The 13,813-nt window shown below is 37.3% G+C and overlaps 1 protein-coding gene across 2 annotated transcripts in view; it reads right to left on the bottom strand.

The window, feature by feature from the left end:
- UBR1 (ubiquitin protein ligase E3 component n-recognin 1) overlaps positions 1 to 13,813 on the bottom strand; it is a 153,215-nt gene that overhangs the window by 85,481 nt on the left and 53,921 nt on the right. For both annotated transcript variants that reach the window (XM_040226813.1, XM_040226814.1), the window contains 5 exons: positions 11,509 to 11,607; positions 10,483 to 10,640; positions 5,146 to 5,245; positions 4,494 to 4,622; positions 1,386 to 1,566 (listed from right to left, as the gene is read on the bottom strand). In XM_040226813.1, coding sequence (XP_040082747.1) covers positions 1,386 to 1,566; positions 4,494 to 4,622; positions 5,146 to 5,245; positions 10,483 to 10,640; positions 11,509 to 11,607 — 667 coding nt within the window. The remainder of the gene's footprint in view (positions 1 to 1,385; positions 1,567 to 4,493; positions 4,623 to 5,145; positions 5,246 to 10,482; positions 10,641 to 11,508; positions 11,608 to 13,813) is intronic.

Raw genomic sequence — 13,813 nt, 5'->3', positions numbered from 1 at the left:
AATGTAAAATGGTGTGGCTGCCATCGAAAACAGTATGGTGGCTCCTCAAAAAATTAAAAACTAGAATTATGTTATGATCCGGCAATACCACTCTATGGGTGTATAACTCCAGAACTGAAAACAAAGATTCAAATGGATATTTGGATACTTGTGTTCATGGCAACATTATTCAACAACAGTCAAAAGTTGTAAGCAACCTAAGCATCTACTGGAGGATGAATAGATAAACAGAATGTGGTATGCATACTATAGAATATTGTGCTGTGCTTAGTCGCTCAGTCATGTTCGACTCTTTGCGATGCCATGGACTGTAGCCCGCCAGGCTCCTCTGTCCATGGGGATTCTCCAGGCAAGAATACTGGACTGGGTTGCCATGTCCTCCTCCAGGGGATCTTCCAGACCCAGGGATTGAACCCAGGTCTCCTGCATTGCAGGCGCATTCTTTACTAGTTGAGCCACAGGGAAGCCCAAGAATACTGGAGTGGGTAGCTTATCCCTTCTCCAGGGGAGCTTCCTGACCCAGGAACTGGGGTCTCCTGCATTGCAAGTGGATTCTTTACCAGTTGAGCTACCAGGGAAGCCCACTATGGAATATTATCCAGCCTTAAAGGTGAAGGAAATCTTACACACATCACAACATGGATGAACTTTGAGAACATTATGCTAAGTGAAATAGGCCAGTTATAAAAGGATACAAGTATGATTTCACTTATATGAGATAACTATAGTCAAGTCATAGAGACAGAAAATCTCTGAAGTGAACAAGCAATGAGAAGCTACGTTGAATGGGTACAAAATTTCAGATTGGGAAGATGAAAAAATTTTGGATATGGATGGTTGTACAACAATGTGAATATACTTAACACCACTGAACTATATACTTAAGCATGATTAAAATGGTAAATTTTATGTATACTTTACCACAGAAATATAAATACAAACACTTCTACAAAGTTGTTAAAAGAAAAACTGACAGGGCCAATTTACATGGAAAAGCAAATCAAAGGATGATTGAAGAAAATCTATGATTTCTTTCTTTCAGTGATGAAAGGAACAGTGACAGAGTCAACACACTGGTGCAATCAGACAGAGAAGAGGGTGAAAAGACTGCAACAGGATTTTCCTATACACTTGGATAGGCAATAAGTTACCAAGTTGGTCCTAAAGTGTATACTATGAGGATCCATGAGTTGACCCAGATAACAAAAGATCCAGGTAAACAAACACCCTGACATGTCTGGTCACAGCTCTTTGAAGGACAATGACAGTTCTTATCTGTAGTATCTGATCTACGTATGTGCTCACAAAAGCAGTACTGATTCTAATATGACTATCTACAGAAAACAAAGCTAACAGAAACACGCAAGAACCAAATAAACACTCACCAGCAAGAGTCCTAGACAGTGGCAGATGTATGCTTACAAGATCTTCAGATACTCTGTAGGACTTAGTTTCCAAAGTATGACCACACAATTGTATTACTGTTTTGCTACTAGATTTGAAACCTGTACTGCACCTCATCACAGCTTTGTGACATTCTTTATAAGCCACTAGTAAGAGTTCTTCCTAAAAGGAAAATAAGAATGCAAATAAACTGATAAGCTACCTACTTTATTATTAATATATCATTCAATAAATATTTACTATTGGATAAATATAAGCACAAAATTGTTCTATGTGTTATTAGAGCTGCCTCAACAGGATGTGCAAACCTGGAGGAAACATTAAGACAGTCAGACAGACACACATACACAATCAAAGGAAAAAATTGTAAGCCATGTAAGTGGTATAAACTAATAACTCTAATAGGGCAAAAAAGAAAAAAATCACAAACAATTGGGAATACTCATTTGTAAACATAGCTTTTGAGTGGGGTCTGAAAGAATACGCAGCTTAAGCATGGGGGGAAGATGGAGAGATGGTAGCAATGTAAACAGAGATACAAAAAAAACAAACAGAAATAAGGGGAAGTACAACTCCTGTTCAGGGAATGGAAAAGAATAAAATCTGGATAAATCAGAAGGCTTATGGATAGAATTAATGAGCCAGTAAACTGGAAATATGCCTTGGCACAGCCATGTGAATTTGAATAGACTTGAAGAGTATCTGTGTAATAATGTAGTCAACGTATTGTTTCAAGAAGAATTAGTGGGTGTCACTGAAGATGATGGATTGGAGGGGGCAATGTTAGGAGACAAGGAAACCAACAGAAAGTTTCATTACTAAGTTAAGTATAAGGTGATAAGGGACTCAACAAGGGTGGGGCCAGTCATGGCAAAAAAGAATAAACTTACAGGAAATAAGTTAGGATTATAAAACAAATTTAGGAGGAGGAAGACTCAAATCTGGGTGAGTATGGGAGGGAGATGAGTCAAAGGTCACTTTTAAAGAGCATTTCTCACATTGATTTTATTTTTACAAAAGAATTCTATACTTAAATTTTGGGACTATTCCTCTTAGAAATGATTGATTAACCCACTGATCAGTGGTTTAAAAAAATTGTTTGATTTTGTTCACCCTAACATTTTTCAATCTCCCCTGAACACAAAACACTTTTTTCCCTCAAAGGTCTGTTAACATCTAACACACGGAACACAGTAGCTCTCAGATTTCCTGTATGGATGAATGCATTAATCATGGTGTCATGAACAGAACAAGAAAGTCAAGAAGAGAAAATGCAAGCTGGAAATAGAATGAAATGATGACAAATCAATTTACTAATATTGAGTTTGAAATAGAAATGTAGGATCTAAGCAGTCATGTGCAACACACAAACACCAGTGATACTATAGCTTGGGAAAGTTATCTTATGAAGTTTTAACTGAGGTGGGAGAAATAAAAGATCTGTAAGAAAGAGAAGAAAATATTGGGGAATGTCTCGTTTACTAGGCAGAAAGAACTGAGGGGGAAAAGGCAATCACTGATTGAAATGGGTAATCAATAATAGAAATATCAGGATAGGAAGGCTTGTGAAAATCAGAGGGAAAGAGAATTTCAAAATGATTAAGATTCTCAAAAGAACACAATGCTACAGGTATTTAAGGAAGAGGGAAAAGACCTGAATTTGGTTACTAAATAGATCCTTTGAAATTTGTTCAAGACACAGTTCCTGTTAATTCCTAAGGACAGAAGCCCGGCTCTAAAGCAGTTTTAGAAGCTAAAGAGTGGTAACAGCATATGTAGATGACTTCAGATGATAGTAAATGTAGACATCTGCAGGTGTCAAGATGAACACCACACACTGACCTCATCTCCAACGATTAACCATGCCCTCCACAAAGGTGAGGAGAGCCAAAAAACATGTGCTGTGACAGATAACTGGACAATATTTCCTGTCCTTACTGTTCTATACAGCTACTGCGTTAGATTGAAGTCTACTGTGTCTGTGAGTGTAGCTGCCACTCTGAACCTGTGACCAACTGCTGGTGGTGCAACAGAAAAGGAAAAAAGGAAGACCGAAAACAGTTTATGAAGTAGCAGTGACAAGGGGTCTTTTATTCTCATTGTTTTTAAAGACAGTCCTGGTGTTTAAGGCAGATGAATGAAAGAGTGGGAAATACCAGAGGAAGGAAACTCCAGGAAGAAGTAACATAGATTGAGACCAAGAGCCTAGGTAGAGACAACACTTTAAGAAGGAAAGAGGTAAAAAGAAAGAGACCAATAGTGAAGATATACGCAGAAACTCAGTGAATAGACTATAGTGAGTGGTATAGAAAAACTGGAGAAGATGAAAAAATTTGAGATAATGTTAATTTTCTTAGAGCAGAAATAAATGAGGTCATCTTCTCAAAAGGGAATCTGATTAGGATTATGTGTTTAAAGAGGGTCATGGTCTACCAGAGAGATGGTATGGGGAGGGAGGTAGGAGTGGGGGTTCAGGATTGGGAACACGTGTACACCCGTGGCAGATTCATGCTGATATATGGCAAAACCAATACAGTATTGTAAAGTAAAAAAAAAAAAAAAAAAAAAAAAACAACCACAGTATGATAGCATTAAAAAAAAAAGTTTCCAGCATGAGGAAAATAAATAAATAAATAAATAAAGAGGGTTATGGTCTAAAATTATTGCTTAAGGAAAAACATTAGTTCTATATTTTAAAAGTAATATTTTTAGTGGTTTAATGCACACAACAAGACTCTTGATTGAATAAACAGCCACCCACTTCCACTGTTGGACTATTTAAAAGTCTAATCCTAATTTTCATGTTATTTTCATGTCCAAGGAAATAAATTTAATTAATTTATTAATTGATTAGTGTGTGTTGTAATTTTTAAATTCCACTCTTCCCAACAGTAAATGGAATACCATGGAGCACATTTTCTAACTAAGTGTAAAAAACTACAAATTTAATAAGATGATTCAAATATATAAGAAAATATCAGAAGTAATAAAACTTTACATCAAGGAAGTTGCAACATAAAACTGTGCTATTAATATTAACCATTAGAACACTTAAAAAGGCACTGATCCTCCTAACAAACTTTACTTACATCACAAGCACACCATTCTTGGAACATTAATAAAATATTCTTCAACTGCATCTGTATAGCAATGGCAGCCTCCCAGTCAGGATCTACTTCTATGTGTTGCCCAACTTGCCTTCTGATTTCTTCCATTCCCTACAAGAAAAGAGTAATTAACATACATACATGGGCCCTCTTTCTTTGCTCCTCCATTGGCAAAATATAAAATCATCAAGGTTCATACTCATGTATACTTAAGTATTTTTTTTTTAAACATGGCTATCTAAGTCAGAATGCATGGATTCAAACTCTTACTCTGTCACTCTCGAGCTGTATGATCCTGGTCAAATTATTTCTAAGCTATGATTCCCTTGTATGTAAAATGGGGATAATAATAGTAACTATCTCATAAGATTGGTATGAGGCTCAAAAGAAATAATGCGTGAAGATATTTACAACAGTTATCACATACTATACATTAATAAACATTAATAGTAACAGCAGCAGTTAACTAAGGTCTATGAAAACAGGATCAGTGAGGCAGTGTTTAAATTTTACTTTTACTTTGCTACAATTATTCTTTCTCAAAACCGTAATTTGCTCAAAACAAAACATGAAAAATTGGGATTAAATTTTTAAAATAAATTTATCTTACTGATGTACAGAAGAACTATCATACCTGCATACAGGTAAGAATCTTCAAAAAAGATCGAAAGCCTTCAAGGAACTGCATTCTTAATCTTTCTGTCCATACTGTGGGCTTGCTGATCAGGATATATCTAATATTTCAAGAGACAAAGAAACATTTCACTTTCCTATTTTGAGATAATTTTAAGGTTCTCAGGGCTATACACAATGTTGATTCATCAAAATTATGTATTCTAATTTCTTACAATTCTAGGCAGCACTAGAATTATGCCAGCAAAATGTGAATGCTCTACCAGAGGCAGATGTCAAAGCTAAAGCCTGACTTCTCCACTCAAAAATTAGGCTGATTAAGTGAGCCTAGAAGGAAACTAGCTGGTCACAGATAGACAATCACAATACAAATTTTCTAGAAGCATTCATACCCTTTACCCAAAGGACCAGATGAAATCCCCTCAGTCTCAAAATACATGTTAAAACTACCTGTGCAGGATGTCTGTTGTCTGTGCAAACTGTTTCAGTATATTCTGTAAGTTAAAAACTAATTTTATTCATTAAAATGACACACTTTTACCCCTAAAGCATGTAGTCATAAGAATTACAGAAAAATTGCAACCCATATAGTAGTTTGGCCTGAGGATTCAATACCTTTATTGCGCTGATCAGTATGACTAGAGATTTGTAACTTGGTGTGAATATCTGGTACTGGTTACTGGTTACCAGAGCCATTCAGTATCTGTTATCTGATTTCAGTACCATAGATAAACTACTGCTGGTGGGTCAGGAAATTTGTAAAAGACTTCCTACCTCCAGGCATTCTTTGCCCTGATCCAGAAGAAGGATATAAACACCTATGTAATCCTGGCTTACATATCAGAATAGATTTGTTTCAAAAGATAAACAGACCCAATGTAGTCTACAATTTATAAGAACAATAATTCTTTAGGCTGCAAAGAAAATGACTGGTTTCACATCCAATGGAAACAAGGTTTACCATGAAATAACTTCTTGGGAAGGAATAATTAATAATTGATAAAATGATTTTGCACTCAGTCAACCCAAATCAATTCCTATTACACAACAATCAGGAACAGAAACACAGATAAGATATCCAACCCTTGAGGTTCACAGTGTAGTGGGAAAAAACAGGTATGTATCCTGGACACTGTAATCCAAAGTTAAGCTCCCCAAAAAAGGACACAAAGGAAGTAATGCAGAACATAAAAGACAACGCAAAAAGATGGAGGAAAAATTAAGTTTTACTTGTAAAGATAATAAGGATTATAGTTTAATTTTTCCCTTTCTTTAAATATTCATTAATATGTTCAAAGTTAAAATACAATCATCTGGACTTTATCAAAGAAATAACTTTAAAGTATGTAAATTACATTCTAAACTTTTCCTTTAAAGTAAAAGTAAAAAAGACTAAAGTTTAAATTCTATCACAATGAATAAATGGCATCAAAGATTGGCTGTTTTCTAGAGCACAGTTCAGTTCAGTCGCTCAGTCGTGTCCGACTCTTTGCAACCCCATGAATCGCAGCAGGCCAGGCCTCCCTGTCCATCACCAACTCCCAGGGTTCACTCAGACTCACGTCCATCAAGTCAGTGATGCCATCCAGACATCTCATCCTCTGTCGACCCCTTCTCCTCCTGCCCCCAATCCCTCCCACCATCAGAGTCTTTTCCAATGAGTCAACTCTTCACATGAGGTGGCCAAAGTACTGGAGTTTCAGCTTTAGCATCAGTCCTTCCAAAGAAATCCCAGGGCTCATCTCCTTCAGAATGGACTGGTTGGATCTCCCTGCAGTCCAAGGGACTCTCAAGAGTCTTCTCCAACACCACAGTTCAAAAGCATCAATTCTTTGGCACTTAGCCTTCTTCACAGTCCAACTCTCACGTCCATATATGACCACAGGAAAAACCATAGCCTTGACTAGACGGACCTTGGTTGGCAAAGTAATGTCTCTGCTTTTCAATATGCTATCCAGGTTGGTCATAACTTTTCTTCCAAGGAGTAAGTGTCTTTTAATTTCATGGCTGCAGTCACCATCTGCAGTGATTTTGGAGCCCCCAAAAATAAAGTCTGACACTGTTTCCACTGTTTCCCCGTCTATTTCCCATGAAGTGATGGGATCAGATGCCATAATCTTCGTTTTCTGAATGTTGAGCTTTAAGCCAACTTTTTCAACTCTCCTCTTTCACTTTCATCAAGAGGCTTTTTAGTTCCTCTTCACTTTCTGCCATAAGGGTGGTGTCATCTGCATATCTGAGGTTCTTGATATTTCTCCTGGCAATCTTGATTCTAGCTTGTGCTTCTTCCAGCCCAGCATTTCTCATGATGTACTCTGCATATAAGTTAAATAAGCAGGGTGACAATATACTGCCTTGACGTACTCCTTTTCCTATTTGGAACCGTCTGTTGTTCCATGTCCAGTTCTAACTGCTGCTTCCTGACCTGCATACAAATTTCTCAACAGGCAGGTCAGGTGGTCTTGTATTCCCATCTCTTTCAGAATTTTCCCAGTTTATTGTAATCCACACGGTCAAAGGCTTTGGCATAGTCAATAAAGCAGAAATAGATGTTTTTCTGGAACTCTCTTGCTTTTTCCATGATCCAGCGGATCATCTCTCTGGTTCTTCTGCCTTTTCTAAAACCAGCTTGAACATCAGGAAGTTCACGGTTCACGTATTGCTGAACCCTGGCTTGGAGAATTTTGAGCATTACTTTACTAGCATGTGAGATGAGTGCAATTGTGGGGTAGTTTGAGCATTCTTTGGCATTGCCTCTCTTTGGGATTGGAATGAAAACTGACCTTTTCCAGTCCTGTAGCCACTGCTGAGTTTTCCAAATGTGCTGGCAAATTGATGGCAGCACTTTCACAGCATCATCTTTCAGGATTTGAAATAGCTTAGCTGGAATCCCATCCCCCCCCACTAGCTTTGTTCGTAGTGATGCTTTCTAAGGTCCACTTGTCTTCCCATTCCAGGATGTCTGGCTCTAGGTGAGTGATCACACCATCGTGATATACAGTGCTATTCAAAAGGTTGGTTCACACACCACAAGTATCAGCATCAAGTAAATCTTTAGAAATGCAGAATCTTGGGTTCTAGTCAGATCTACTCAGTCTGTGTTTTAACAGGCTCCCACAATGATCTGCAGTCATATTAATATTTGAGAAGCACTTATCTAGAGAGAAGAATTTATGTTTCTAGTGATTTCACATAGTTTATGCCTGACTCCTGTAGAAGACCCAGGAAGTAAAGAAGATGCAAGAGACAGGAAGAAAAGAAAGAGTAAAGAAGAAAAGAAACAACTAAAAGACATTAAAAGTATTTGTGGCTATTTCTGATTTAAAAGGGTTTCAAGAAGTGGTGAATGAATAAGGCTATGGGGAAATACTAAGAATGACTACAAAATTTCTACAATGAGAGACTGAGAAATGGGGATCAATAATTACTTGTAAAATGAAGGGCATATCTGATTGGTGTTTTAGGCCAGGTTTCAGAGAAGGCTTTACTGCTGTTTATGTAGTCTGTGAGGCTACTTGATGTAGTGAAAGGAACATGAGTATTACAGATAAATAGTGCTAGGGTCAAATCCTGCCACTTACTAGCTTTATGACCTTACGCAAATAATTATAATCTACAAATAAAGATTATATCACCTGCCTTATGAGAACATTGCAAGAATAAAATGAAGTAAAATAAGTAAAGCTCCTTAACATACAATAGTTACTAATAAATAACCTTGTGAGAGTGAATTAAATAAGTCCTCAAAAGACAATAATTTTCCCTTCTCCTTGTCATTAGAGATATGTCTATTTATATAAGGATGTAGAAAAGAAGTTGTGAGCATTAGAAGAGTGGGAAAACTTTAAAATTACCTTCCCAACCAAGGACCCTAAAGTTTTACCATAGGGGTAGGCCTCCCAGGTGGTACAATGGTAAAAGAATCCCACCTGCTAATGCAGGAGACAAGGAGATGCAGCCTGGAGGAGGAAATGGCAACCCACTCCAGTATTCTTGCCTGGAGAATTTCATGGACAGAGAAGTCTGGCAGGCTATAGTCTATGGGGTCGCAAAGAGTTGAAGTAACTCTAAATTATTTACTGCAGAGAATAATTATAGTCAGAGATCCACAAAATAAAATAAAATATGGTAAAATAATGGATAGAAAAATAACTCTGTTATAAGAATACTTCAGAGTAATGAGAACTACAGTAAAGAGATTTTTCCTATACAGCAGACCAAAGGAATGAGAAATAGAATACTTTAACACTAAGCATTAAGTACTGCTATTTGGAGTTTTTGTATATTTTTTGTTTTGTGTGATATAAATTAGGCATAATTTGCAAATCACACTAGCTAAATGGTAATTCACTACTGAACTCACTGCCATCTCAACTTGTACTGAAGATATGATAACATAATAATTTAAGGAACTTTAAAGAATGAATTCCATGTTATAATCATGTTTAGAAACTGAGGAATTGGAAAAGGTCTGGAAGCTTTTTTCTCAGTATTACCAAGGATCCAATGAATAGTTTCAGAAATTTTGTCAAATGTATTTTTCTAATTAAACTATTTCTAGGTTGGTTTGGAAACTTGTTTGTATCCCTTTATACCTTACATGGTCACTAGAGGAAATGGAAAAAATTAGAGTGATTTTATTCCCCAAGGGACAAGAATAAATAATCATACATATCTCAGAGCTCTTTTTTTTAAACAGCAAAGTAAATGAAACATATTTTGTCAATATATTCTTAAAATAATTTTTTGAAGTTTATGATTTATTGAATCCCTTATATAGCATAATCCTTACAGTAGTCACCATCTATTTAAAAAAAAAATAGAAAGTTATTTCCTTTTAGGTTCAATGATCCCAAATATGATCTATCATGTGATTTCAACTTCAGTTTAAAAGGAAACTCTATTCTCTTCAGAGAGAATGTCTTAAGAAACCTTGGATGAATATATATAACTTGATCATATCTAGGAAAAAGGGAATTAAAAATATTCACATCAACAAGATCCTTTGAAACTAACCACAAAGAGACTATGCAAGAGGGGCAGAAGCAAAATGCATGAGTGGAAGTGAGTGGAAGACATGGTGACTACAATGGAGATTCATTTAATGATCCCCAAAGACCCTAGATCCTATGAGAGGCCCTTCCTCGGTACCTTCTTTATTGACCTGATTTTAATTCTATAAGAAGACTTCACTTAAGAGATTTACTGACTTGACAGTCAGAGTTCTTTGTACTCGTCATCACTAGATAACCAAAAAAGATCAGATGTTTATTTATAGGATAGAATAAATCCAACTGTGTTTAATAGGTACCTTCACCTTTTGACTTGAACAACTTACTTTAGATCACAAATTACTGCATATACTCTTCCCAATTTGTCTTGGCTATAACCCTGGAAGTTGAATTTATTGTTCCTATCCAAATACTCAGGCAAAACTTCCAGGAGAGTTTCAGTAATGACAGAGATAACATTCTGCTCTTCAATAAGATGTCGAGCCTGTAGAATATGTCAAGAATATTGTCATTAGTATCAAGTCTTTATAGTATGGATTTTATCTATTCATTTGGTTGGTAAGTCATTTTGAATAAATGTTTGCTGAGCATCAAACACAGTCCTTATTCTCACAGAACAGCAATTTCTGAAAAATTATTTTCTAAAAGTTCCCTACCTCTCAGGAACTGGAAAAAACCTGTCTGAACACCCCAAGCCCATTACACATGTTACTGACATGAATGTTTACCACTATTAATTATACAGTGAGTTAAGTAGAACAGATATACTTCAGGCTTCTATCATATACATTATGTATTCTGACATTTCCCCCTCACTCACAATTCAATTTCTCTTTCATATCCTTTTCTCTGGGCTTTGAAAAGAGAAAGTAGAAACCAAACTGTCCATAAGAAACAGCAATGGTAGTAGTACAAAAAGGAAGCAGAATCCTTCACTCTTCTCCCACACCTTGTAGCACCATCTCCTACAAATGCCTGACAGTCATACTCTCCCCCAGTTTTGCTGTATCTTAGGCTCTCCTCTCACCCCCAACAACAATAAGAGTAAAGGTATTAATAATAAGGCATTGCTCCTAAGTTACTCTAGATACCGAGAAACCAGCTCTGATGTTCCCCTGCAGAGATGAGGACTTTCAAACCAACTCAGAGCCACCACTCCCACTCCATGAGTTACCTAGACCTTGGGAACCATTAAAGTATTCACATGCTGATACCACTGAAGAATTATTCAGTTTTCCAAGTGGAATAGAACATAGTGACTCAGAAATTGTTTTAATTCAACATTAAATAAAATTCTTTAAAAACAAAACAAATGTTACTTATAAAGATTGTCAAGACTAATTAATACATACCAAAGTAGGAACAGTAAACATCTGAACTGAGAGTGCAGTTACAGAGATACTTCTGTCATGATCATCACTGATATAGTCTTTCTGGAGCTGCTTGTAATACTGAAAGATACAACAATACGTAGAGAAGCAATTATAAATGACTACTGAAAACTTTTAAAATCCCACTTTTAACAGCTGCTATATTTGTTTCTATGTACAAGATGGCAGGTATTGTAATACCTATTTATTAAAGGGAGATAGTACAGTCAACAAAAATTTACTAAAACAGCAAGTAACAAAAGATTGAATAGGAATTCAGCTATCCAATCTAGTATAGTAAGAAATAATGATTTTTAAAAAACAAAACATACATACATACACACAGAGGTAAAAATCACAGAGCACTGCAAAGGTGTAATGTATCCTTTCTCCAAACAGAATCTGGGGCAATCTTTAGCAGATTTTCTTCCCAATGAAATACAGCAGGGACTATATTAAATGTATTTAAAAACTGATATGACCCAGAAAATCAATCATCAGATTCCCCAGCCTTAAACAGAATGGATGCTGGCTATGCATAACTTCTTATCCATACTAATGCATACCAGATGAAAATCAACCCTGATATCTTGCGAGAACAAAAACAATAATCCATCCAGTCATGCCTCAAGCAGCTATTATATGTAAGCACAGTATTAGATCCTTGTGCTTACATACTTAATTCCATCCATTAGAATTCACACGAAGTTTAACAGGTAATCCTAAGGAGGGTAAACTGCTATTGTATAAAGAAAAAATTCATTTCAGATCACATACATGGTCCTTTATTCTACCTCTAAAGAGTTTTTGAAGAATAGAGTTGATAATTTGAGTTGTCATCACCTTTCAAGAAACCAAATATCTTAGCTGCTTTTATCAATCTAATTATAAAATCCAGGAAGTGCAAGTATCTTATCCCACAGTATCATTTACCTATGATAACCATTATTTCACATTCATTCTGATTCTACCTCTGACCTAAGTTTTGCAGAATTTTGTGCAACTCAAAATCAGAATAAACTAACAACTATTTCTTGCATACCTCTATATAAGACAAAGTAGAAGATTTAAAGAAGTACATGTTCTAACTAATTTAACTTGAGAGACACACAAGAAAATACAACAATATAAGGGATATACAATAGATCAACAAAACAGTATTAAAAAGCTATAGAAGCAGTCCTAAGAAGGCGGAGGAATAGGAGAACCAGGACACTTTTCCTCCCACAAATCCATCAAAAGATCATTTGAATGCTGAGCAGCTTCCACAAAATAATTTCTGAACACTGGTGGAAGACACCAAGTACCCAGAAAGGCAGCCCATTCTCCTTGAAAGAAGGTAGGACAAAACATAAAAGACAAAGAGAGACACAAAAGAGTTAGGGACCGAGACTGGTCCTGGGGAGGGAGTTGTGACGGAGGAAAAGTTTCCAAACAGTAGGAAACCCTCTCTCAGGTGGGTCTGTGGGGAGTTTCGCAATCTCAGTGGGCAACATAACCGGGAGAAAAAAAAACCCCACAAAACCCACAGAATACTCACCTAAACACAACTGCCAGTGAAAAAGTAGCCCAAACGCTTGCATTTGCCACCAGCCAGCAGGGGCTGGATAGGGAGGGGTAGGCTGCATAATCTTAAGGACTGGGCCTGAATGCCCTGAGGACAATCTGAGGGAGCTAATGTGAGACAGCAACCCAAAGTGTGGGATAGCCAGAGAGGGGGGCGGGGGGAAAAGAGAACTTTCCCCGCGAAAGGCTTTAAAGCACAGCCTGTGTTGCTCACAGAACAAAGGATTGAGACAATACCAAAGGAGAGCTAGCCGGCTGTGTACAGCCCTCTGCTCTCTCCCCTCTGCTGGAGGCAGAGAAGCAGGTGAGTGACAGCCAGAATTGGAAGGCAAGTGGCTGCTCCAATCTTGGTCCCAGAGATGGGCATCCTCCACTAAACTGTGAGCAGGCTTCCAGTTGCTAACCATGTCTTCCTGGGATCCTGGATGGTTGACATCTGCCAGGAGGGTCGCAGCCTGAGATCAGCTCACCAGAAGAGACATGCAGGGAACCTGGGAAACCACGTGGCTAGGACTGGGGAGGTGATTAAGATGCATGGCCCACCTGGGACAGTGCATCTGCCAAACACCTGGTGGCCTGAGCTGCTCGGACCTGGGAAGGGTACAAAATGCATGCCCAACTGAGTCTGTGCCCTTGCGGAGTACCTGAGAACCTGAGCAGTTGAGACCTGGAAAATGCACAAACTGCAGGGCCTGCTTTGGACAGTGCCCCTGCAGAGCAC

This window comes from Oryx dammah, unplaced genomic scaffold (genome assembly GCF_014754425.2).
Source record: "Oryx dammah isolate SB20612 unplaced genomic scaffold, SCBI_Odam_1.1 HiC_scaffold_26, whole genome shotgun sequence".
NCBI classification, from domain to species: Eukaryota; Metazoa; Chordata; class Mammalia; order Artiodactyla; family Bovidae; genus Oryx; species Oryx dammah.
Note: the sequence above shows the minus strand (reverse complement) of the source record. Positions and strands in the feature narration are given on the sequence as shown.